The 27,834-nt window shown below is 35.4% G+C and overlaps 2 protein-coding genes across 7 annotated transcripts; both read left to right on the top strand.

Annotated features, from left to right (window-relative positions):
* The first annotated feature begins 1,649 nt into the window (after positions 1-1,649).
* Positions 1,650-16,214, top strand: LOC125252727 (chloride channel CLIC-like protein 1). 2 transcript variants are annotated; one of them, XM_048166281.1, is made up of 9 exons: positions 1,650-1,701; positions 1,971-2,146; positions 11,176-11,268; positions 11,354-11,578; positions 11,668-11,808; positions 11,939-12,038; positions 12,727-12,824; positions 14,651-14,797; positions 14,876-16,214. In XM_048166281.1, the coding sequence occupies exons 2-9, from the start codon at positions 1,979-1,981 to the stop codon at positions 15,092-15,094; spliced, it is 1,191 nt and encodes a 396-aa protein (XP_048022238.1). In that variant the 5' UTR covers positions 1,650-1,701; positions 1,971-1,978; the 3' UTR covers positions 15,095-16,214. The 2 variants fall into 2 exon arrangements, with proteins under 2 accessions (XP_048022238.1, XP_048022249.1); XM_048166292.1 differs by lacking the exon at positions 11,668-11,808.
* A 149-nt stretch (positions 16,215-16,363) lies between these two features.
* On the top strand, positions 16,364-27,373 carry LOC125252700 (chloride channel CLIC-like protein 1). Of its 5 annotated transcripts, XM_048166224.1 has the most exons (12): positions 16,364-16,485; positions 16,737-16,912; positions 18,616-18,732; positions 18,922-19,032; positions 19,133-19,357; positions 19,439-19,579; positions 20,211-20,310; positions 20,560-20,657; positions 21,415-21,561; positions 21,685-22,272; positions 26,470-26,523; positions 26,874-27,373. In XM_048166224.1, exons 2-12 carry the CDS (start codon positions 16,745-16,747, stop codon positions 26,949-26,951), a joined length of 1,827 nt encoding a protein of 608 aa, XP_048022181.1. In that variant the 5' UTR covers positions 16,364-16,485; positions 16,737-16,744; the 3' UTR covers positions 26,952-27,373. The 5 variants fall into 5 exon arrangements, with proteins under 5 accessions (XP_048022181.1, XP_048022210.1, XP_048022195.1 ...); XM_048166253.1 differs by lacking the exon at positions 16,737-16,912 and having other exon boundaries at positions 16,381-16,485; XM_048166238.1 differs by lacking the exons at positions 26,470-26,523; positions 26,874-27,373 and adding an exon at positions 22,528-23,303 and having other exon boundaries at positions 16,404-16,912.
* Positions 27,374-27,834: the final 461 nt, after the last annotated feature.

Raw genomic sequence — 27,834 nt, 5'->3', positions numbered from 1 at the left:
TGCTTTTATATGAAAAAAAAAATCATTGTCTTTAATTGACAAAATGTTTTAGTTTGTCATGTACATTTTTTTTTTTTAAATTAAATCGGATAACATTTATAGCTGTCATGGTCATGTTACAATGTGCCCCACCTATGGGGCATGTTGTCACATTTCACTTCCCTTCATTCGGGGTAAATAAAGAATAAAGTATACACTGTATTAATGAAACAAAGCCACATATTTGTACCAGAGGTGTGAAATTAATGTTGAACAAAATAAATTCTCTGAACCCAAGTAGATTTACACAAACTGAGAAAGTCAAAAAGTGTTTTGACTTTCCCAGCGGTTTGACTTTGCCCTATTGTGTACACAATTTTTTGTGTGTATTGTACACATTTGCAAAACTACTGCGCTGGTGAGCCTTGTAGTCGTTGTAGTCCAGAGCTGCGCTTGGAGTATTTACAACAGTGTGATTCACTGGAGGAACCTGTAGGGGGAGCTTCGCAAATCTTACTGAGTTCCGCTTTAAAGGTCCCGTTTTTCGTGTTTTTTGAAGCTTTGATTGTGTTTATAGTGTGCAATATAACATGTGTTCATGTTTCGCGTGTAAAAAAACAGTATTTTTCACATAATTTACTTATCTGTATACCGCTGTTTCCACTGTCATAAAAACGCCTCTTACCATAACGTGGAGATGCACCCGCTCAGTGTTATTGTAAACATGTCTTTAATTTTACCCTATCAATTTGAGCCGGAATCAGACCCAGTGATTGGACTGCGGGATGAAAATAACAGCGTTTCGACGACATGGCGACAAACACACTCTACAAACCATGCTACAAACGCAACTCTTGTGTATTCCTGTGGGCGGAGGTTAGTCAAAAAACTGTTTTAGTGACGTCATTAAAGAAGGAAGTAGAGGGATGTAGTCCAAACTGGCCGTTCGATGTAGGCGACTTCTGTTAAATAAAATATCTCGCTTGGCATTGAACTTTGAGCTTTAAAATTTTACAGATTTTATTTATACTCTAACAACAACATTACACACTAACTAAAGTTTGAAACATGGGATCACGAAGAACAGGACCTTTAAAGGTGCATTAGTGACCCAGTAAGATTCCTCCTTTTTGAACCTGTTTCTAGATAGCAATAACATTATTATAATATTATAATACAATATATTACATAATATATTATAATACAGTAGGCTATATATATATATATATATATATATATATATTGTATTCGTTATAAGTTATAATATTGTTTATTATTTCCTAAATTTATATATATATATATATATATATATATATATATATATATATATATTATATATAGCTATATATAATGCTAAATATAAACATTTTAAATAAGGCTATATAAAACTTAATTTATAGTTAAACGCGTTTTCCCAGTTATCAAAATCGCAAATAATGTTTATTTTTTATTTTTTTAAATAGGCCTAATAATAATAATATAGCCTAAATTTATATTGGACGGCGCATTTTAGGCTACATCTCTCTTGACTGCAGTAATCAATCTCTCGATTCCCCCTCACCCCAAAATGGGAATACCAGGAAAAAAGAAGCCTATTTGCAGTCTTCTCCTGTTCGTCACTATAGAAACTTTGACGACTTCCGCTTCTGAGAACTCCAGAAATATGAAAAGGGTTCATACTGTGTGCGGCAGTATATGGCTGTACATGCTCTCTCACAACATGTAAGGAAATGTTTGCTGACAAGAGCGGTCGACTTCTTCTACAATTATTTTATTTAGCCATTAATTTGTAAATTTGTAAATGTAGATGCATTTGTACACATGATAGATGCATTAAATGTCCTATTTTAGGGTAATGTAGGTTAACAGATGATCTGGTTAACAGTAAATAAAGTGTCAAAGAAATCTGAATCTGAACTTTAGATATATAATGTATAAAATCGATTAGTTATAACAGCAAGTGTGAGTTTTCTCATTGTTGTCTTTTCCAGTGAGGATTATGAAGGTGCCGAGCTGTTCGTCGTTTGGATTCTGGAGTTTCCTTATGTTTTGTAGTCTGTTTGTTAGTGCAAATGATACCCACCAGGAAGATGATGATGCATGGATCGATCCATATGACGTGATCAACTACGACTCAACGAGAAAGAGCATGATAAAACCCACAGAGGTAAAAACGCTTTTATTAAACCAATTACAGTGCTTGCAGGACATTTAAAGCCCTCTTCACATTTTTTCAGTGAAAATAGACTCAAACTAGTGCTATAGTACTCGAGATGTTTTTTTCTGTTTTCTCGGACTCGTTGGTATTTGCACTCGGACTTGTCTTGGTCATTGGTCTCGTCAAAAGTTCTAGTTGGTCTCGACCGAGTCTAGCAGGTCGCGCAGGTTCCTCCTCTCTCTCACTCGTCTCATTCGTATGGGAAGCCAAACACACCAAAAGTATGGGAAGCCAAACACACCAAAAGTGGTACGAGGCAGCGGGGTGTTACAAAGCTCGCGCCGCGCTGACATGTCATCTGCGCGGATCAATGGACCGAGCCGCGCGACCGACTCGTCAGCGCAGCGCGGACGTGTTTTCTAGCGCCACCCAATGGGCAGCGCGGCGCGAGCTAATCTCATCCAATAGTATCCAGCTGCAGACCCGCAGCACCACAGTTTCAGAACCGCAGTTTCATGATGTCTACAGTATTTAACAACAATACTTTTAAATAAAGTCATTTTTCTGTTCATATAGGCCTAATATGCATAAGATATCATGATGTACAAAGAGGAGTTTTAATTACCAAGTTAATCGATAATGCAAACTATGTTTTGTTAAGGCATGAACTAATTTGTATAAACTGTGAACAAATACTTTTAACCATATAATTTTGAAAATATATTAATAAATGTGTAACCATATAGTAAAATGTCTCCCTTGACTGTATGTGATATTATTTCCTTATGTTCATGTTGTGAACGTCTGACAAATAGTATAAAGACACAGAGGCATTTAAAGGCATTTAATGTCAAAATATAAGCCTACATGTATTTAATCATTCCAAATCCTTGAACAAGTGAAACATGCATTTAAGCCAATGAGACATCAGAAGGTGTATATGGTGAGTGTATGATATTTCTGTCATGATGTGGTGAACGAATTTATATTTATATATTTATATTACTAAGTATTTGTATTACTAAGTGTCTGCTAGGCTACTGAATCATTTACATTTTATCATTAAGATTTTTTTGCATTTGTCAAAGATATGTATCGTGTTAATATTAAATAAATATTAATAAAACTTATTCATTTTGTTTTCAGGGATGAAAAGACAGGGTTTTCTGCAGAAATGCCATGATATGGGCTTATAATCTTTAAGTGTTTTAAGATGATTATTTGTTTTTTGCTTGTTTTTATTTTATTCTGAGCAGTTTAAATATGTTTTAATCCTATTATTTTAGAAATGTTTTATATCCTATTTGTTTTCAACACACGTTTTACTTGTTCAAGGCTTTTTTTTAAATGGTTATTTTTATTTGACATTAAATAGCCTACGTTACATAATGTAAGTATTATGTGTAACAATTTGAACATGAAGGAAATAATACGATCAAATATACAGTCAAATGTTACACATGTATTAATATATGTTTGAATTAATAAAAAAATAAAAAAAATAAATCTTCTCAAACTCTGTGTCATTGTATTAGCCTATTTAAAACGTGGAGAAAATAATTTAAAAATAAAAACGGCGTAGTTGTAGCCTATTCTCGCAGTAGCCTATACACGACTGTGTTTGTATCCGTTCATTGACATTAAGCATATAGGCTGTTTTAAAATTTTGCTCTTTGTACATCATGATATCTTATGCATATTAGGCCTATATGAACAGAAAAATGACTTTATTTAAAAGTATTGTTGTTAAATACTGTAGACATCATGAAACTGCGGTTCTGAAACTGGTGCTGCGGGTCTGCAGCTGGATACTATTGGATGAGATTAGCTCGCGCCGCGCTGCCCATTGGGTGGCGCTAGAAAACACGTCCGCGCTGCGCTGACGAGTCGGTCGCGCGGCTCGGTCCACTGATCCGCGCAGATGACATGTCAGCGCGGCGCGAGCTTTGTAACACCCCGCTGCCTCGTACCACTTTTGGTGTGTTTGGCTTCCCATACATTCGCTCCGGTTCCCGCAGGTTTCACGCTCACACCAAAGCGCGCACCACTGATCTGTCAAGCTTTTGACGTCAAAGTTTTTTTTTTTTGTTTTTTTTTTTACATCAATGGGCTATCCGCTTGTAAAGTCGTGACGTAAGGAACGCCGTTTCCGGGTCCAAGCCTAGACTCGTTTCACTTGAGAATGCCATCGACGGCCGTTTATGAGCGCTATTTATTCATTTTAAACATCAATCATTTTAAAAAGTTAAACATTTTAAATACTTACAGTCTACTCAACAGTCTCCGTGCTCACAGCGTCACAGACATTAATATTTTAACGATTTATAAAAGATGAATCATTGTCTGGCCATCTGGAATTTTGGTATGGAGAAAAAAGGTTATAATTATATATTTTTTTTGTAGTATTACAACACATGGTGTGTGTATATCAGCACCATTTGTTGTTTTCTTGTGGTATGAGATAGAGCGTTTGGACCCGCAAGCGCTGCCGCGTGTCGTCAGACTTAACAACCGGATAGAGTGCCTCAGGGATGACGCAATTTTGTAGGCAAAATCCGGAAGCGACTTCCGGTTCCAACGCCGTCAAGTCTATGGGTTTTTTTTTAATGGGTTTTTGCTAAATCGCCTGAAATAAAGTCTGTGGTTAACAAAGCCTCTAAATACTTTCATGTTTTGATCTATGACATAAAACACACCAGTTATAACCCACTTGTGATTTTTTAAACTTTTACTGTGTCTTAAAATCGGCGGTTGCTAACAAATTTCTAAAAGGGACTACTTCTTTTGGCGGGGACTTTAGACGTCATCATTAAAAATGGGACATTTGGACAGCATTTCTCATGAAAAAGTGGATAAGTATTCATAACAGCGCAGATCATAATCAGCAAGCATGTTTTTAAATAGAGTTGTTTTCTAAATAAAGTTTGAGGAAGCTTGGTGGTGACGACGTTGATCCGCGACCATGGTGTGCTGTAGTCCGTTTATAGCCTGCTGTTAGCCTTTTATATCTGACGACTTTATTTAGGCTTCAGAATCTATAAATGTTGTGTTAACTTGTAAAGATTATCTTGATAGACAAAACGTGTAAGTGTCATAACCCTTTGTTAAACACAGAGCTTATTTTCTGCGATTTTCCAAAAGTCTATGGGAAAAATGCATAGGCTTTCAACCGAGGGACGGTTGTTAAGTCTGACGTCACGCGGCAGCGCTTCCGGGTCCAAACGCTCTATCTCATACCATAAGAAAACAACAAATGGTGCTAATATACACACACCATGTGTTGTAATACTACAAAAAAAATTATAATCATAACCTTTATCTCCATACCAAAAATTCCAGATGGCCAGACAATGATTCATCTTTTATAAATCGTTAAAATATTAATGTCTGTGACGCTGTGAGCACGGAGACTGTTGTGTAGACTATAGTCTACACAACAGTCTCTGTGCACATTTTAAATACTTATAAGTATTTAAAATGTTTAACTTTTTAAAATGATGTTTAATATGAATAAATAGCGCTCATAAATGGCCGTCGATGGCATTCTCAAGTGAAATGAGTCGAGGCTTGGACCCGGAAACGGCGTTCCTTACGTCACGACTTAACAAGCGGATATGCACGGTTGCTTCCTTGTTGTCGTTGAGGCTGCTTGGGTATTTCCTGTGTTAGATGTTCATTCTGTACCATGGACACAAAACCATCAATGGTTGACTTTTTAATGTTGTATTAATATTTTAATTCAGTTATCACATTTACATAATTTGCCAATAAACCAGTTTTATTGATTGCAATAAAGACGAAGCTAGGGACTGTTTAAAAACGCCTGTCAAATGTTATTTTTAATGTGATGACCACAAACATTATTTGTTCACCCTTCCGAGATTGTCCCCATTGTAAAACCGAACGTTTAAAAATGTAGGAAATTCAATATTTGATAGAAAACACTTATAAAAAAGACAATAATTACCACTTGAACCAGCAGGTGGTGGCAGAGTAGCATTTATTTGCGCATATCAGCCATTTCCTCTAATCGTTTTTCAATTAGTTTCGTTTTTAACTAAATATTAAACATTATAAAATAACTAGGTTTACATTTTGTCAATGTGAAGTATGAAGTACTCACAAAATCTGAAAAACAACTTTTCTTGTGAATGAATTACACAAAAAGCGAGCACCGCGCTTTCCCATTGTAATCACAGCAGCTGTCAGTCAGTGCAGTGCAAGATCATGATTTCAGCACACTTGTAAAAACACACGTTATTCAGTTTACTCTAGAAATTATAAATATTTAATTTTTGACTTTTTTTTTCATGTAAAAAAATTGACGTCAATTTGATGGGGGTTTTTTTCGACATCAATTGGACATCAGTGAATGGATGTCAAATGGACGTATATTTGACATATATTTAATATTTACAATAAAGAATACAGAAATTAAGGTAACCAATGTAAAGCAGATCACACTATCAAAAAATTAGAAATCGGAATTGGCCAAAAAAAATTGCAATCGGCACATCTCTAGTTCCAACGAAAGCCACAGCAGAACTGCGACTCATATCGATGTTTTGTGAACGAATCTGTGGCTGTGAAAAAACCATGAGAGTCAATGATTCTTGCTTCGTTACTGAATGAATGAATGAATGAATGACACGATGACTCACTCATTAAGACTTACCGCCACCTACTGGTGGTTTTAGTTTAATATTTAAAAGTATCACTCATTTTATAATCATTGCTTATTTCTCTTTTGGACATTTTTTAATTTAAAACATTATTTATTTTATAAAGGTATTTATAAAGGTAAAAAAAGCACTTTAATGCACAATCAGTTTAAGGGGGAAAATATTGTCCCTTAATGGAAAAGGTGTGACTGCAGCAGTCTAAGTGGAAGAGAGGGGGTATGCAGAAGAATTAAATGCCTCAAGGGGTACGTGTCTGTAAAATGTTTAATTAAACCCCACTGGTTTATTGTTTTAGTTACTTTGTAGGCCTACTATGGATTCTTTAGGACAAGTAATAAGTTGGGAACATGTCATTTTTTTAGTGACACCTGTGTTGCTTGTTATTTTTTTACATTTTCCATATAGCCCAAAATGTGATTGTTACACTATAATAAAAAAGACTGAAAATGTGAAGTTGCACTTCAGCTTTATGTGACTTTAGTGAAATTGCCATACCTAAAGTAAATAAAATGGCCTTATTTGATCCTACAGTGTTGCTACTCTGCACATGCTTTTTGATCATTACAAATGATAATGCAAAATGATTATCTTAGAATAGAAGATATGCTGTCTCTCGCATCACATAAACTATCAATAGTAATGTACGTGGTCTTGAAGAGGACTCTTTCTTTTTCTGTCTCTGTCTTGACTGTCTCATTTGGACTCGGTCTTGACTTGGACTCGAACCTCTTTGGACTTGGTCTTGACTCCGTCTCGACTAGTCCTGGACTTGGACTTGTCTTGGACTTGACAAAGGTGGACTTGACTACAGCCTTACTCAAACTCAGTGAAAATAGATTCAAACTTTTCATTGCAGCCTAAACATCTTTATGAATCTTATAAAGTGGTTCTCTGAATTAGATTTTTTTTAGAACCTTTGTGCTAGCTGCTCGTGATGTGGTATTTTTTTTATGGGTAGCATGCTTCTGTACAAAAGAAGTTGTCAGATGTAGTAGGACAGCGTGAAGTGTCTAGATATCACATCTCATCAGGAGGGAAATAATAGCTAGCTCATTTGCTACCAACATAACATTCATGTGGTTTGATGAGGTGTGAGGGTATACTAAGCTCCACACCTACCCTAATCCCAGCCCTACCCTTAAAACCAAGTAAACATTGTGCTTTACGCACATAACAGGTCACCTACATGAGCAGTTCAACAACTCAATTTCACTTCACTTCAACAGACACAGCTGTCAAGAGAAAAACTAATGTTAAAAAGTCAAGAGCCTGACTAAAGCACACACTGATCACCACAATGTATCAAACTATTACTTTCAAATAAGTAATCAACATCTAAGCCTCTTCTTAATTCTTAATACGAACTTCTGTAGATGTCTGACAGAAATAAAGTCAGTCTGGTTAGTAATAAGTGAAGCTAATGTTGTTTGTGGAGTTGTTTAATCAGATCTTGAGAGATGTAATGTATTTTATCTTCAGTTGATTTCATCCAAGGCTGTGGCTGGAAGTAGTTCTTGTGTTTCTCTTTCCTTCAATGATTATGCTTGTTAACAGCAGGTGTTCTCCACTAATACAAAATCATTATTCAATCACTTAATTATCTCATTACCTCCAACACTGATTAAGTGTTACATTAAACAGCCTGTAGTGTGCACACTAAGCAGTGTTCATTTCATCTGGGCAAATCCATGTGGGGCCTACAAGGTAACTGGGTGCAAAACTGGCTGGGTCCCAGTTAGATAGCCCAGGTCAAACCCATTTGGGCCCCACATGGCTCTACTGGCTGGGAAAGTGTCTCTGGCACTCCAAATCCAGCAAAGATAACTTTAATCAATTGTGGTTGCTGTTGTCAAAGTAGGCAAAGTAGGCAACCTCAATATATCTTGAAAAATAATCTACCACAACAATATTTATAAAGAATTTTTCCACTGGAAAATATCAGCTGCAACTTTTTGCCATGGCCTCTGTGGCAACAGGGTGCATATCAAGGGCTCTATTTTGACTTGTGATAAATGGCAGAAAAATCTCACACCTTTCTACCATTTCACGAATATCTTGGATTACTCCTGGCCACCAGATAGAATGTTGGGCCCTTATATACACTTACTAATCTTGACGTTTTTGGAATCTTTCCAACATCTCGTCTCATTTTCTTTGGGACACGATCTCCTTTCATCAATAAGTCATCAGCAATGTGGATATCATGGTGATCTGCCCAATAAGGCAGATGTTGTTCAGGAACATTCCTCTGATACGATGGCCAATCTTTTCCTGTAAAGATTCTTATCTGTTTACAGGTGACATTTAGGACTTGTTCCTCCTTGATGAGCTCAAGTTTTGTTTTGGTAGCTCGAATATCTGCATTTACTTGATTGATGAAAAGATTACACTCCCTCTCCACAAGATCATCATCCAATGTCTCCATTTTCAGAGGGGCATGAGCATATCCGCTGTAACCAGCAGTTTCCCTGGAACATGTTCAATAGAATAATTGAATCTGAGAGGTCTCAAACAAAAGTGCAGAATTCTTGGGGGAATATCATCCAATGCTCTGGGTCCTAGCAGAGAAATCAATGGTTTATGGTCTGTTTTGATAGTAAATTTCAAATCCCAGAAAATATGAAATAAGTCTATCACATGCCCACATCACAACCAATGCCTCTTTTTCGATCTGGGCATATCTTGACTCTGCAGTTGCAAACTTCGAGATATATAAACAGCTGATCTCCATTTTCCATCAACTTGTTACTGCATTAAGGCCGCTCCAATGTCATATGAAGAAGCATCTGCAGAGCTCCCGATTGACTCTTTCAAAGGCAGCCCTCTGTGAATTGCCCCAAACCCATGTAGAATCTCACTTTAAAAGCTCTCTCAAAGGTTGTGTGAGGTTCTGGCAAGCTGCTAATAGCACAGATTTTTTTCGGGGTCAGATTCTATTCCTTTTTCACATACAATATGACCCAAGACTTTAACCTTTGACCAAACTTTTCACAGAAGACACATTAATAGAAGACACAGTGTCAAACTGCTGAGGAACTGGCCAAGTCCTGTAAAACACTTGGAAACATAGTTTTATATTGGTGGCCAGCATCTTGCACTTCAACTCATTCTTTTTTTTTGACACTTCACTTGAAGTACTCCATCTCTACTTTCAGAATAAACAGATTCATCAATCGATCCACCAGTATCAAGTTTAAAAGATGTGACTTGTTTGTTCAATTTCAACTCTTGGATCCAGAACTCTGCATTTTGTTCTCCTCTGGCAAATCTCCTTCCACAATAGTCTCAACTCTTTCCAGTCTGACACATCAATGCGAAATGCCCCTTCTTTTTACTTTGTCTACATTCAGCAGATATTTTGAGGCATTTTCTGTTTTGACCATTTAGACATTTTTGAATAGCTTTTGTTGCTTAGACTTTCTTGCATCCATTATTGAATCCAAATTGGCAGCTCCTTTTTCAGAAGTTTCAGTTTGTCTATTCAACGGTTGCTGTTTTTTTCACTTCCTCCTGTTGTCGTACTTGTTTTACAGTTTTTGTGTTACAGGTTTTGGAGTTAATTCTGGATCCAGTTGTTATCTTTCTGACAATTTAGAATCTCTAATGCCAGCAACAATTTGATCTCAGATCATCTCTTGCACCATATTCGCAATGGTGTGCCAGTTTATGCACATCAACAGTAATAAAACTTGTCGCTGACTCGCCCAGCTGCTGACATCGGCTATTAAACTTTGCTCGTTCATAGCATTTTGTTTGCCGATAAAATGATTCTCAAACACCGCTTTCACAGTTTTATATTCTTTTGTGATGCTGCTCAGTCAACAGCAAAGTGTTCAGGATATCATCACTCTTCTCTCCCATAATATGAAGTAACGAGTTTACCTCCTAAACTTCTTTTTTGCAGGCGTGGCACGAGGCAAGTCTGAACCTTTCGAAGCGTCTTATCCATTGCGTCCATGAATTCGGTTAATCAAAATTAAAGTTACACGGACCCTTCAGAGAAAATATTTGATCCTTTGTCACCTCTTCTGACACCATGTAGAAACCATTTCTCAGTTGTAGCAGATTCCAATAAAACAAAGAGACAAACATTGGCAAACAGGGCATTGCAGTTGTCTTTGACTCTCTTTTCTTCTACCACGGTCTCTCACATTTACATACATTCATACAATCCGCCATCTAGCAGCTATACGCATGCAATTCCTATGACAACAGACAACATCCTCACACAGTTTTCATGTTAATGCCAAATGTATTAGTGTACAAAATGTCATTCATATCTTTTTTAACTGAAAATAAATATAATATTATTATTTCTTGCTGCTACCTCTGTTTTCGTTTGATGAACCCAAAAAGAAGGGGACCACCACCTCTTCAAATCCAGTATGTCTTCCAGTATTCAAGAGATTCCTTTATAGGCTCCTTGAAGAAGCTTCAAAACTTGGTCTGGTATGTGACTATTTTCTCCAGGTAATTAAATCAACATTACTCTACACTGCTAAAGGTTTCACAATTTTTTTTTTTTTAAATTTAGCCTGATGATGAAAAAACATCCATGCACTATGATGCTGAGGTGAAGCTGTCCAAGCAATCACTGGCAGAGATCCAGAAGCTTTTGAATGAACAGAACGATTGGACTACCGGAGCCATGGATGAGGCTCTCAGTCAAATTCTGGTTAAGTTCAAACACCACAACCACGAAGCCTGGAAGTGGCGTTTTGAAGACACATTTCATGTGGAGGTTGATACAGTCCTGAAGGTCAGTTTTTGTACAAGTCTTTCAAAGATAAACAATGAAATACTTTTTATTAATATTAATATATGAATGTGTGCTGTATTTTTCTAGAGATTTTTTTAATCTTTCTGATTGTTGTAGCCATTATCTGCACTGAACTCTGGTCTGTGGTGTCCTGGTTTGTCCAGTTTTGGAGAATATTAGCTATTAGCTTTTTTATGAGCTTGATCTGGAACTGGTTCCATCTTTATATGGTAATCAAAATATTGTCGAATGACCATCTCATTTTTTTCTAAACCGATACTGAACAGATGACGATTAAGAGAATACAACATAAATATGTGTGTTCAAGAGCTACAAAAAAAATTATTTCCTCTTGGCTAGGTTGCCTTTGCAGAACACAAGAAAAAAATTGTGGAAGTGGAGAGCTTCAGTGCCAGATGTGCTGGGCTGAAAGAACTGGGCTGGAAGGACAATTTATTAGGTGAGGTGCTTACTGTTAAAGGAATGTGTTACCAAAATTTATTAATTATTTAAAGGGCTAGGGTTCACTTAAAAATAAAATTGTCTTCATCATCAGATCATCTTCAGAACATTTTCAGAGTCTATTCACCTAAAACCCTGATGCTTCTAAATGTTCATAAAGAGATTGCAAAATAAATCCATATGATTGCTTTATATAATGAACAGTTTGAATTTAGGCTTTTATTCACAAATAAACATTGATCAGCAAACATATCACAGTAAAATCCCCAGAGTTAAATCAACTCTGCTCAGAGTACATTTGGTCCCTCTCTAAATAGTGTTAAAGTAACACTGAAGTAGAGTTAAAGTTAATGAGATAATTAAGCAATTAATTAAGTAATGACTGAGCATTAGTGATGAACAACTGCTGTTAACAAGCTGAATTACTGAAGAAAAGAGAAACACAAGAACTACAATAGACTTCAAAAAACGCTTCACACTGCAATGCATGTTGAGGATTGTATGCTGTGTTTTCATGTATTTAGCATTGAAGCATTATGGTGGCATTTGTTTAAATGTAAACTTGAATTTAGAAGAAACTTCACAAAGATCTTTTCAAGCTCCCAAAAAGCACCAATCATAAAGTTGAGTAAATAATGACAAAAAATGATTTTTGGATGAACTGTTGTAATTCATTGTTGATTCAGAGTGGTACAGACAGACATGGACTCTTCAAGATGATCCTTGCAAAAAGTATCACGAGGTCATGTTGGTGGACCCCATTTTGCTTGTGCCTCCAACAAAGGTTTGTATCTTTTAGATTCTAATGACAGAAACTTGAATTTGATAAGAGACCTGAGGTCAACTGATAATGGATATTGCTGATGCTGTTAAATCAGATAATAATTTTTGAAATCAGTATATTGAATTAAAATATTCAGTGCAAAATAATCTTAACCATAATTGCAAAAAAAAAAAAAAAAAAGTACTATAAATCATTTAAATAAATAAAAAACATGCTTCCATCCTGAAACTCTTAAAAAAACATGAATCCAATGAACAGCACGAAAGTTGTATGTATGTACCCAGAGACAGAAAATACAATCACAAAATAACAGCACATTGTCACAGGTCTTTGAAGGAATACAGATGAAGACTATGAAAAAAAGTTACAAAACACAAAGTTTAATATTAAATCCACAAGGCCGGTGAACAGGCAGGAACAAACACACTTAACGTAAACAATTAATTCTATTTCGAATTAATGCTGTTATTTTAAGTTTTGCATTTATTAAATAATCCTAAAAAATTATTATGGTTTCCACAAAGTGTTTTTTTTTTTTTTTTTTTTTTTTTACATTGATAATTATAAAAAAAATTTTTGAGCACCAAATTAACAATTATGATTTCTGAAGGATCATGTGACACCGAAAACTAGAGTAATGATGCTGAAAATTCAGCTTTGATCACAGGAATAAATTAATTTTTAAATATATTAAAATACAAAACATTTATTTTAAATTATAATGTCTCAAAATAGTACTGTTTTGAGCAGTACTTCATCTGCAATAGTAAGTGCTCATCATCAATTTCCATTAATCACATTATATCATATTATTGTCAGGGATGAACTGTAGTAGATCCAAACAAAGATGATGCGTGATGCAGAATGAACAATAACAAGCAACTTTTAATAAACACACTCAGTAACCATAAACGTTAATGCAGAATCCTGAACAGAAGAAACTGGGGGCTTATGCAGCTTTCACAATGCGACATGCTATTGAAATTATCGTAAATACGAGTTTCCTAGTTAAAAATTGGACATGAATGCCCTCACAAGTCGTATTTACTATTGGAAAGCTCTGGGATAATTTTAATACCCAAGCTCCTGAGTAGGGCATACCATAAAATGAATACATGAGGAGGGGAGAATGCTGTGACTTTCTTTACTATTCTCTATTAGTTTTTCCACAACAGCTACATTTCCTTGTCTTGTTTTTAAAGTTGTGCATATTTATTTACATATATGAATAACCATTAAATGTGTATTGATGTTTCATACACAGTGAAAATATTTGACCAAAATTCCAGAATTACCAGAAAGCTGACTGTCTATATAACATGGTGAATGTTTATATGGTTGTCAGTGAATGGGATGCTAAATAGAATTTTGACTTTAATAAGATTTTACCAATAAATAGAATAAACCTGGTGTCCTCCATGCTTCCTGTTCTTTCCGACAACAAAGCACTTGAATGTGGCGACTGGTCGAGCTCATATTCGCAACTTTAGAATTGGGAAGTAGGAAATTCTGATAGCCTGTGAAGGGAGCATTAAATACACAGGGCCAGATGATTAACGGAACAGGGACAGGTGTAACTAATCAGTAACCATGACAACTAATGAAGAAATCAAACACAGGCAAAACAGTGACAGCAAACCATGACTAGAAACTAAACAAGACAATGAAACAAACTATACATGTACATGACAATTTATTTATTTATTTTATTTTATATGAATTATATTAATTATTTTTTACAGATATCTGATTGTTCCAAAAGCTGTTATCAGAGCAGGTTATGAAATAAAATAAAATGCATTAATACATTAATGTTTTTATTTCAGGCTGTCATAGTCACCATAACTGGCTTCATCACCGATCCCTTGAAGAAAATTGGGGAGGGCATAAATGAGTTCCTCAGAGCGCTGCTGAAGGATCTACCAATCACTCTACAGATGCCTGTGCTGCTTCTCTTTGCAGTACTCATCTTTGTAAGAGCTGGGAACAGAAAATATATTATACATAGGATCTATTTTTGTACTATACTAAGGCATCTTTACTCTTCTCAGGTGCTTGCTATTGTAATTGCTAAGGAAGCTATACATCAAATAGTACACTTGCCCTGGCTTGGCTGGAGACGGGACCCACCAACTCCTGCGGTAGGACAGCACCAAGCTCCTCAACGTCTGGGAAGGGGGAGACGTCTGAGAAGGGGGAGACGCCCCACAGCTGCTACAGATAGGCCAGGACAATGGCGAAAGTGTGTATCAAGCAGGAAAGATGCTTAAGATGCTTATGCTCCACAAAATAGACAGGACAAAGCATGGGACTCCAAAAGGAATTTGACTTCAACAGCACACCCAGAGGGTGCGGGTAGAGACTGTGCGTGCTGTAGGCCCTGTTTCCACCTGATATTAAGATGCGTTTTGGTTGATCGAATCACAAGTGGAGGAGGGAGATACATGTTTCCTCCTGGTATTTTATGTCACTTCTGTCCTAATTTCTTCGAGGGGAGGGGCTACGGGCGGGTAAATGTATTGTTTTTTTCAGATGAACAAAATAAGCTTGCACAAGATATAATATAACAGATAACGGAAAAGCATACAAAGAGCAGCTTATCGTTTCTGCTCTGATAGCCACAAGACCGGCCAAACGCTGTGAGTGTGTGTTATAAATCAGCAATGGTGAATAACATTGTGATTTGTACATTTTTCATCTTCAAACCAAACGGGTCTTCAGCTGACAAAATTGAAATCCCATCTGGCTATTGCAGTGGTGTGCACAGACCTCCGTGAGGGCAGGGGCGCAACCGCATTCACGGTGGGGGGTGAAGGTTCTCCCTCAGTAGAAATCGCATTCTTCTTTTTTGTAACATTATAATTGACTTCACTTTTGATGAAAAGGAAAATCATGAGTTAACACCATAGGGGGGTGATTCCTAAGACAGACCTAAAGCAGACATCCTTGTGAGAACTTTGTTTGACTTCTTCCCTTGAATGTGTGACTGAAATCCTCTCTGAAACCCACAGAGACTGCTTTTACATATCAAAATACACCAGATCATCCAATGCTAGAAGGACTTATAATCACATGTTAGTAAACTGCATAATTCTATATTATGTCTGCAACCTATACATGTTGACTATTATGCTTTAATTCATGCATTTGTTACTTGAATAGTTTATTTGGATGTGTATTGTGTTTACTATGTGTGTGATTGATTTTCCATTTCTAAAATTATTGTATGAATCAAATCTGTGTAAAATGTATTATATTTATTTTATCGAAATCATGTCAAAATGAAACCCTGCTATAACGGGAAATTTAAAGATCATGTTTTCTTCTTTTTCTTAGTTTATTTTCTTTTCCGTTGGGAGTCTTTCATGAAAATCCATTAAAATAGAACTTAGTGCACATAGAAACATAACACAGGGAAATGTCATTTCTTTTTTAAAAGTATGAGTAGGCTGTATTAGACATTCTGGTCCACACTCCATACCAGTTGGTGGCGGAATGCACCACAAATTTGTTTGCCAACCGCCAATAAACCCAAGAAGAAGAAGAAGCCTGCACATAGAGTGCAGTGTTTAGAAACCGTATTTGAATCTCGAGCAATTGCGGTTATGGATCTAGGCGGGTTTTCTATGTGGCAGTATATATGACAGCTCTCTTCCAACATGTAAGGAAATGTTTGCTGCCTAGTGCGATCGATTTTTCTACAATTTATCTTTTTTTTTTTTATTTAGTCCTCGATGTGTAACATTTAGACGGTAGATAGATGCATTTAAGATAATGTAGGTTAAACAGGTGATCTGGTTAACATATTGTAAACAAAGAGAAAGCGAATCTGAACTTTACATACCTCATTTATGAGAACTGATCAGTAGTTTTAACAGCAAGTGTGAGTTTTCTCAGTGTTGTTTGTTCCAGTGAGGATTATGAAGGTGCCGAGCGGCTCGTCGTTTGGATTCTGTAGTTTCCTTATTTTTTGTAGTCTGTTTATTATTGCAAATGCAAATATCCACAACGAAGATGATGCATGGATCGATCCATATGATATGTTAAACTACGACCCAACGACAAAGCGCATGAGAAAACCCACAGAGGTAAAAACTAATGTTTTTGTGCTGATGTTTTGAGAACATTATTAAAGACCAGTGAACGTTCTACTAAATTTACTGGAAGAACGTTTGTTCACAACTTTGAGAGAACTTTGCCCAAACGTTAGCTGAAGTTCTGCTATCGTTCCGTGTTAGACTTGGGTAAAGTTGGTTTTATATTCACACATTCGGACATCCGTATTCAATAGCCTTGTTAATCACACTACATTGGACATTCAGTGGACATTCACAAGTAAATATGCCATTAAAACAATACTTGCCTATTTTGATCGACTGTGAAAAATGTTGCAAGTTGACAATCGTTGGTTGTCAATATCATGTCGTTGCTTAAAATTTGCAAACATTAATTTATTGCACATTTATTGGAAAGTCGGAATTTATCAGAAGTCCGAATGTGCGAATATAAAACCAACTTTACCGAAGTCCGTGTTAGCTGGTAACGTTACTCACCTCGGTGGTGTTGTTCCAATGCCATATGACCTTCTTTCTTTTTCACACCACAAAAGTTTGAACCTCCTAAGACCCGGGAAAAAAAAGTTTTTTGAATTTTGTATTTTTTCAGGTCATTACATTGTTTAGAATAAGAAACAAATGAAGAAAAAAATGATTTATTTATATGTTGTGCTATGTCCTCGTAAGTGGACACCAGGACTCAGCGGTATAAATAAAAAATTCTTGGAGCAAAATGTAATGAAAAAAGAAGTGTAATAATTGGCAACATTTTCATAATATCTAATATTTCTAATATAATAATATATCTAATATCATTTCTTTCCCTATTCACTTGTTGTGTCTCCTAAGATGCCTGATAAGCATGATTTAAAGACCAAGGAGTTGCTGTTGTCCTGGTGAAACCTCCATTTGGTATCTTTAAAAAGCTCTGAATGTGCTCTTTACAGGACATCCAGAATATAATAAAACTGTGACATGTATGGTGTCAGAGAAAATCACTAAAATATAATGTCCTCGTACATAGACAGGAGGATTGATTTTATTTTTTATTTTTTTTTAAATGTCACGCTCACCCTCTTGTATGCTCAATAATTGCAGTGACCAGCTTCAGGCTTTTAATAAAGCTGTGAATGTATCACAGAAAGATCCCTTCCGAAATGTCTTAATTTTTTAGGGAAAATCCTTTACCTTGGCCGTTGGTCTGCTGTGCACGACTGCACATTCATGAGCATGTATTATATTGGCTATTTAAATCCCTCTGTGTCATACTGACTTATGGACAAATCGTCTCTTTTTCTTTCTTTCTTTTTTTTTTTTTTTTTTTGGATGAATCTGTTGAAGTGGTTCACAAATCTTTTTTTTTTTTTTTTTTGCAAATTGGCACGAGCGGTTCTTGAGTCAACAACTCTCTCAAACTCTCAAGTGTGGTCACATTAGCATAATTCAGATGAAATTTCACAGGCAAAAAGTGTCCATTGTCTATTGTCAATAGTGTATCTATATATGAATTTTGTGTGGATTCTTAAAAGGTTAATGTCACTCCACCTTGGTTACTCGATTAAAACATTTCTTTTGGACGGCAACAACTGAACTGTCATTATTCTGACATGTTGACAAAGTGTGATTCATATAAAGTTTTTCAAGCACTCTCATTTTGTGCAGGAAATTTAAATGTACATCACATTCTAACCATTCCTATGAATCTGACTTTTTTTTGTTGTTTTTTTGTGTTACAGTCTGCCAGTTACCAAAATGTGCCAACCAAGAGAAGGGGATACAGCTCAGAGTCCTGCGATGTGCCACAGTCTGATGCATCTGAGTGCAGCAATAAACTAGCGATTTTGCAGAAAGAGGTGACCGATATTAAAAAATACACCTGTGTTAAGTAGACCTTACTAACAAAATGGTACTGCCATGTTGTTTGGACATGGTACACAATGGTTTTATCATGGTATTTTTGAAGTAATGAAGACTAGTACTGTACCATGGTACTATTTTGGATGATTGAAAAATATAATTTCTTGCTGCTACATCTGTTTTAGTTTGATGAACACAAAAAGAAGGGGACGGCCACCTCTTCAAAGCCAGTATGTCTTCCAGTATTCAAGCGATTCCTTTCCAAGCTCCTTAAAGAAACATCAAAACTTGGTCTGGTATGTGACCATGTTTTCTCCAGGTAATTGTAAAGTCTGACTTTACTCTACACTGCTAAAGGTTTCACAACTTTTGCTTTTTTTTTTTTTAAATCTTTAGCCTGATGATGAAACAACATCCATGCACTATGACGCTGAGGTGAAGCTGTCCAAGCAATCGCTGGCAGAGATCCAGAAGCTTTTGAATGAGCAGAACGATTGGACTACCGGAGCCATGGATGAGGCTCTCAGTCAAATTCTGGTCAAGTTCAAACACCACGACCACGAAGCCTGGAAGTGGCGTTTTGAAGACACATTTCATGTGGAGGTTGATACAGTCCTGAAGGTCAGTTTTTGTACAAGCCTTTCAGAGATAAATGATGAAATAATTTTATTAATATTAATATATGAATGTATTTTTCTACAGGTTTTTTTGATTGTTCTGATTGTCGTAGCCATTATCTGCACTGAACTCTGGTTTGTGGTGTCCTGGATGGTCCAGTTCAGGAGAATGTTCGCCGTTTGCTTTTTTATTAGCTTGATCTGGAACTGGTTCCATCTTTATATGGTAATCATTTTTGTACAAAATACTGTTGACTGACATTTTTGCTAAACTGGTATTCAACAGTTGACAATAGCTATGATTCCATCCATCTATTTTTATGCACATTTTGGGATATAACATCAAAAAAAAAAGGCCGGATGGAAATGATGAGCATAAAAAACGAATGCGCTCATTTGATGCTTTGATGGAAACACATTTACCATATAAATCCCTCGATGCACAACAAAAAACTCGCGTGACTTTGCCTCAACTGTGGATGTGATTGGACAACTGGACTAACCAGTGAACCAGTTTCATTGTACATCTTAATGTTGGTTTGATCATTCTGAAATGCCTGATTCAAAGTCTGTCATCAGAATTTAATGGATTAAATGCATCTTACATGATTGTGTTCCTAAACACCAGCATCCGAACACATGATATAGCATGGCAGAATTTTGTCTTCAGCTTCATCTGTTATACTTTGTTCTTCGTCTTTTGTTCTCTTGAACATGGGATGGAAACGCTGCTTTAAAATGATTTATGCTAAGTTAAGCATAAGTTAAATTCGCAACTTTGGATGGAAACATAGCTATTGAAGGGAATAAAACATAAACGTGCGTTAAAAGAGTTAAAACATTTCCGTTTTGGCTAGCTTGCCTTTGCAGACCACAAAAAGAAGATTGTGGAAGTGGAGAGCTTCAATGGCCAATGCACTGGGCTAAGTCAACTGGATTGGATGGGCAGTTTATCAGGTGAGGTACTTTCTGTTAAAGGAATTTATCTCATTAGAATGATTTAATTATTTATTCACTTTTTGTCATTCAAAATTTATTTGATGTGGAACATGAATTTAGAATTTTGAAGAATCTTCACATAGATCTTTTCAAGCTTCAAAAAGAACAAAAATGCACTATGTAAGGAAATCCTTCAGATTTTAAAGGAAGTTGAGTAAATAATGACATGATTTTGAGGTGAACTGTTGTAACTCCTTGTTGATTCAGCGTGGTACAGACGGACATGGACTCTTCAAGATGATCCTTGCACAAAATATTATGAGGTCCTAGTGGTGGACCCCATTTTGCTTGTGCCTCCAACAAAGGTTTGTATCTTTTATTTTTCACTGACAGAAACTTGAATTTGATTATAGACTAGAGGTCGAATGATAATGGATATTGTTGATACTAAAAAAAAAAAAAAGATTTTAAAGTCGTTATATTGAATGAAAATATTCAGTGTGAAATAATATGAACCGTAATTGCAAAAAATAGTACTATAAACCATTTAGATAAAAAAAAAACTGATGTTTTACAGATACGCTAAATAGCTCAAGTGACCATAAAGACATTTCTAATGTTACAAATGAATTCTATTTCAAGTTAATGCTGTTCTTTTGAATTGTTTCTATTCATCAAATTCTAAAAAAGTATTAGCGTTTCCACAAAAATATTAAGCAGCACAACTGTTTTCAACATTGATAATAATAATAAATTATTCTTGAGCAGCAAATTAGCATATTCTATTGATTTCTGAAGGATCATGTGACACTAAAGACTGGAGTAATTATGCTGAATATTCAGCTTTGTATCACTAAATACATTTAATAAAGATAATTTATTTATATTACAAAACAGTTTTTACATTGTAATAATATATCACAATATTACTGTTTGTGCTGTTTTGAGCAGAACTTCATCTGCAATAGATCATCAGTAAGCGCTCGTCATACATTTTATTATATCATTATTATACTTATTATATTATTTATTTTTGCTGATATCTCATTGTTCCAAATACAGAGCTGTAATAGAGATAAAAATGAAATGCATAGTAAGAATTTTGTGGTGTTCTTATTTCAGGCTTTCACAGTCACCATAGCCAGCTTCATCACAGATCCCTTGAAGCAAATTGGGGAGGGCATCGGTGAGTTCCTCAGAGCGCTGCTGAAGGATCTACCAGTAACCCTCCAGATACCTGTACTGCTTACCATTACAGCAGCCATCTGTGTAAGAGCTGGGAACAGCAAGCTTGTTAAATCTCTTATTTTTAATAATAATAATAATAATAATAATAATAATAATAATAATAATAATAATAAATCCGTACTAATGCATCTTTGCTCTTCTCAGGTGTTTATGTATGGAAGTGCTCAGGCAGCTGTATATCAAGCAGTACGTCTGCCCCGGCTCGGCTGGAGACAGGATCCGCCACCTCCTGCGGTAGGACAGCGCCAAGCTCCTCAATTAAGGGAGCACGAGGACGTCTGGGAAGGGGGAGACGCCCCACAGCCACTACAAATACGCCAGGGCAATGGGAACCGGGTGAATCCAGCAGGAAACAGAGGTGACCAGGTCTTCAGGGCAGGAGATGCTTATGCTCCACAAAATAGACGGGAGGACAGAAGCATGGAACTCCAACAGGAATTTGCCGAAACACCCAGAAGAACCCAGAGGGTCCGAGTAGAGACTGTGCTTCCTGCAGGTAACATGTCCAGTGATGATGAGACTGATTTGCTGCAGCGGACACAGGAGGTGGACTCTGGTACAAAGGAAAATGCAGAGCCTGAAGTGAAAGTTGAGGAAAAGGAGAAAAATGCATCTACTGCGGACAAAAAGGAGCAGAAAGACACACAGAGTCCAGATGGAAGTGAGCCTGTAACCAATGTGCCTCCTCCTCAGATAGATGTGAAAACACTTGGAGCTAATCAAGGGAATGAGGCAAGTGTCAGTTGATTTTTCAATCCATCATTTAGACGTTATTTCACCCTAATAAATACATAAATAAATTAATGGACAAACACGATACCATTCAAAAATTTGGGGTTTGGCAAGATTTTTTATGTTTTTGAAAGAATTATCTATATATATTTATTTGTTTGATCATTAATTTACTCATTTATTTAATTAATTACTTACTTAGTTTTATTATTGCAGGAGATTTGAGAATCTTTTTCTAACATTTTGTTCTCAAAGATGGAGTTGGTGATAAAGAAAAATCACGTTACATAGAAACATGTCACCCAAAAGGCGAGTCCATCAATAATATCACGCAAGCAATTTACAAACTGCACAAGAGTTATGCCGGGTGAAGGAAACCACAGTCAATTATTCCCTGAAAGCGAAAGTGAAACAAAAACCGACAGAGCTTTTGGCATCTGACACTGCACGGCACATGACGAGAGATGAATCTACCCCAGTGCTGATATAACTGCATATCAACTTAATTTATTGGCTTAATGTTTCTCTTGTGGACCATACATTAATGAAAATTATTTGTAATTGTATTATTATTTGTGTCATTAAAATGTTTTGTTAAGGTGCTATGGAAACAAAATGCTGAGTAACAACGATGCCATTTTCACCTTGGCTTAAACTATAACTGTATAAGAATGACTCCCTTATAACAAGCATCTCACAATTCAATTTTGATGTGGGATGTAGTTTTGTAGTCTTTTGTAAACTTTTTAGGGAAGGAAAATGAATTGTAGTTCTTAATATTGATTAATAATAGCCTGATAATAATAATAATAATACTAATTTAATACATTAATGGGCAAACAAGCCAATTAAGGTCTTGATATCATCAAAGGCATCATATCTTTGACGGTCGTCTATCGGCAAAACTCTATTATCAATGTTGAAAACAGTTATGTTGCTCAGAATTTTTGTGGAAACCATGATACATTTTTTTTTTTTTTTTCCAGGATTCTTTGATATAGTAATAAGTTCAAAAGAAAAGCATTTATTTGAAATAGAAATCTTTTGTAACATTATAAATGTAGTTATCAGTGTTGGGGGTAAAGCATTACAAGTAATTTGAGTTACGTAATCAGATTACTTTTTTCAAGTAACTTGTATTGTAACGCAAGTTACTTTTTCAAATGAGTAACACAAGTTCATTTGTTTTTCCATTTATTGACTGACAGATCTCCTGTCCCCATGTTAATAGAAATCGTAATTGCAGAGGCGTTAAACATGCATTTACGCATCTACCTTTCACAAAAAAAGATTCAGAATTCCTCAAAATGAATAAAATCTGAAATGAAAAATCAGAATACTATGCAAACCTCCAATGATTAAATGTTTAATAAAACATATTTTCATGCATTTAATCTCACTTTATTGACCAGTGTGCTTGCTGCTGACCTTCAATGATTCAGTTAAACCATAAGCAAAAATGACTTTAGAATTTTTATGTTTATTGGTGAATTAAGTGTTAAACTTTCTTTCCCTGCATCCTATTCTTCTGCAATCAAGAATGGCAGCACAGCTGAAAGGTTTGTTTGAGCTGTGCCCTCTTATGTACAAGTGTGAATTTGCATTTCCTTCAGCCTTATTATTTAAATTTTGGTGTAAAATCGCCTTTACATTTGCCCCCAAATAAAAAATGTTGTTATAAAAAACAAAACAAGCCACAGAACAGGTGAAAAAAAGCAACACAAAAGTAACGTAATGCATTACTTCTCTTAAAAAGTAACTAACGCAATTAATTAGTTTTTAAAGGAGTTACGTAATATTGTAATGCTTTACTTTTCAAAATAACTTTCGCCAACACTGGTAATGTCACTTTGATCAATTTGATGCACACTTGCTAAATAAAAGTATTAGGAATTTATTTAAAAAAAAAAAAAACAATCTTACTGACCCCAAACTTTTGAACAATAGTCTATATTATATATACTATATGGACAAAAGTATTGGGACACACCTCTTAATTATTGAATTCAGATGTTTCATTCAGACTCATTGCTACAGGTTTATAAAATCAAGCACCTAGCCAAACATTTGTGAAAAAGTGAGCCGTTCTGAAGAGCTCAGTGAATTCAAGCATGGTACTATGATAGGATGCCACCTTTAATAAGTCAGTTTGAGACATTTCATCCCTGTTAGATCTTCCATAGTCAACAGTAAGTGGTATTATTGGAAAGTGAAAGCATTTAGGAACAAGCAGCAGCTCAGCCATGACACTCAAGATGACAAAGTCACAGAGCGAACCAGTCACAGAGTGCTGAGGTGCTTGGTGCTTAAAGGTCACCAGCGTTCTGCTCATTCCATGACTGAAGAGTTCCAAACTTCCACTGGCATTAATATCGGCACAAAAACTGTGTGGCGGGAGCTCCATGGAATGGGTTTTCATGGCTAAGCAGCTAAATGCAAACCACACAGTCTGATTGGTGAGTCTCGGTTTGACGAATGCCAGGAGAACGTTACCTGCCTGACTGCGTTGTTCCAACTGTAAAGTTTGGTGGAGGAGGGATAATGGTACAGTATGTGGCTGTTTTTCAGGGGTTGGGCTAGGCCTTCAGAGTATCATGACATTTTGGATAATGCTCTGCTTTTAACTTTGTGGGAACAGTTTGGGAAAGGCTCTTTTCTATTCCAGCATGACTGTGCCCCAGTGCATAAAGCAAGGTTCATAAAGACATGGTTGCATGAATTTAGTGTGGAAGAACTTGATTGGCCTGCACAGAGCCTTGATCTCAACCCCATTGAACTAGCCTGGGTGCCAGCCCGAACCCCACCCACAACATTTTTTGGACGGGAAGATCCAAAAGAATATGAGTAGAATATGAGTATGATGAAGTCAGGCTACCATTGAACACCTTTGGGATAAACTGGAGTGGAAACTATTATAGCTAGAAAGGAGGGGACCAACTCCATTTTAATTTTTGTGTATTTAGAATGAAATGTCATTACAGTACCTGTTGATGTAATTGGTCAGGTGTTCCTTAACTTTTCTCCATATAGTGTGGTAATGTAATGTAATGTTATATATATATATATATATATATATATATATATATATATATATATATATATATATATATATATATATATATATATATATATATATATATATATATATATATATATATATATATATATATATACAGTACAGTCCAAAAGTTTGGAGCCACTAAGATTTTTAATGTTTTTAAAAGAAGTTTCGTCTGCTCACCAAGGCTACATTTATTTAATTAAAAATACAGTAAAAACAGTAGTATTGTGAAATATTATTACAATTTAAAATAACTGTTTTCTATTTGAATATATTTCACAAAGTAATTTATTCCTGTGATGGCAAAGCTGAATTTTCAGCATCATAACTCCAGTCTTCAGTGTCACATGATCCTTCAGAAATCATTCTAATATGCTGATCTGCTGCTCAATAAACATTTAATGTGTACAATTGTACAAAATATTTGTGTACAATATTTTTTTCAGGATTATTTGATGAATAGAAAGTTCAAAAGAAGTGTTTATCTGAAATCTAATCTTTTGTAACATTATAAATGTCTTTACTGCCACTTTTGATTGATTTAATGCATCCCTGCTGAATAAAAGTATTCATTTCTTTAATTTCTTTTCAAAAAAATAAAAATAAAAATTCTTACTGACCCCAAACTTTTGAACGGTAGTGTATAATGCTACAGAAGCTTTGTATTTCAGATAAATGCTGTTCTTTTGAACTTTCTATTCATCAAGGAATCCTGAAAAAAAAAAAGTACACAACTGTTTTCAACATTGAAAATAATCATAAATGTTTATTGAGCAGCAAATCAGCATATTAGAATGATTTCTGAAGGATCATGTGACACTGAAGACTGGAGTAACGATGCTGAAAATTCAGCTTTGCATCACAGGAATAAATTACTTTGTCAAATATATTTAAATAGTACACAGTTATTTTAAATTGTAATAATATTTCACAATATTACTGTTTTTTACTGTAAATGTAGCCTTGGTGAGAAGACGAACCTTCTTTTAAAAACATTAAAAATCTTAGTGGTTCCAAACTTTTGATATATATATATATATATATATATAGATATAGATATACACACACAAATGTTATAAACATGTCTTACATTTTTATTAAATTATTTTTGTGTTCCTTTAATTCAAACACTGCAGCACTTAATGTGCACTAAAAGGATATGGGCTGCTCGAAATGACCTCAAGCTGCAGGTTACGTTTCGCAAGTTTATCATTGTATGTCTGTCATTACAGCTGAAATTATGATTCTTTGATTAAATGATTGTTTATTTGGTTATAATAATTTGTTATATTGAATTGCTTGTGATTGTGTTGTATTTGTGTGTTTTTGTTCTTCTATGTACAGTCAATAGTGCATGTGCAATATTACATTGTGCTTACATATCCCATCAAACCTGAAGCAATTACATAGGATACACAACATATCATATACGTAATATGCCATATATCACTACTAAACACTCATACAGTCCACTATATATGTAATGTGTATGTTGTTCATGCATAATTTTGACCAGATATTGTTGGTTTTGTTTGTGCAGGGGGCATCAGCAGATGTTGCAGCTGGAGAGGAAGTTTATTCAAGCTTTAGGAAACCAGTCCAAGAATCAGGGCAATAAAATTCACATAACTGCTTTTGTATCAAAGTTGTTTTTTGCGTCTTTTTTATTTTTATTTTTTATTTTTTTATTAAATTCTGGGACAATGGATGTAAATGGTGTAGTTTTTTATTATAATAAATAAGCTGCCTTTTATTTGTTCCAATTGAATCACTGGATTTGGACGTTATACTGACATCTACTGCCCCGAATGTATGAAATGTTCACTATCTGCTGCTGCTTCACACTAAAACATTTTTTTTTTTTTTTTTTTTTTTTTTACTGTTGTTCTCCATCTCATCCATCACACACATTCATAATGAACATTCTTGGATGATGAACATTCAAAATCTCAATGAGTTTTTGCTCCTTGTAGGTGGTTTCAGCTGTTAAGATTTCTTTCATCACCTCCAGCAGAGAATGAACACTTTATACTTATTTAATGATGTTGACTCAGGCTCCATTATTATGTAGTGTCAGTAATGTATTATTATATTGCTTGGTTTGCTTGTTTTATTTACATGAACTTTTATGATTATGCTTTAAAGTGCCCTGAGCACTGTGAAAGCACTGTAGTATTATTATTATTATTATTATTATTATTATTATTATTAAATATGCGAATTGGATGACAGCTGGTCATGCAATCTCAAAATGGTGGCACCCATATGAGGGCGACCCGCTCCGTGTAGAATAAAACTTTTTCTCGAAGACTAGTAAGTCTCGAGTCTTCATCAACTGTTATATTTCTCAAATGTTATTTGTTTCTTTGTGTTTTTTACTGAATGCACCTTTAAGATGACCTCGGACATAATGCTCCAGCTTGGAAAAACACTGGTAAAAAGGACATGTTTTTCACTTAATATTTGCCGAAGCGTATGGTCTGTTTGTGTTTTAAATTGAG

Source organism: Megalobrama amblycephala, linkage group LG2 (genome assembly GCF_018812025.1).
Source record: "Megalobrama amblycephala isolate DHTTF-2021 linkage group LG2, ASM1881202v1, whole genome shotgun sequence".
In the NCBI taxonomy this organism is placed as follows: Eukaryota; Metazoa; Chordata; class Actinopteri; order Cypriniformes; family Xenocyprididae; genus Megalobrama; species Megalobrama amblycephala.
The sequence above is the reverse complement of the archived record's forward strand: the minus strand, read 5'-3'. Positions and strand labels throughout refer to the sequence as shown.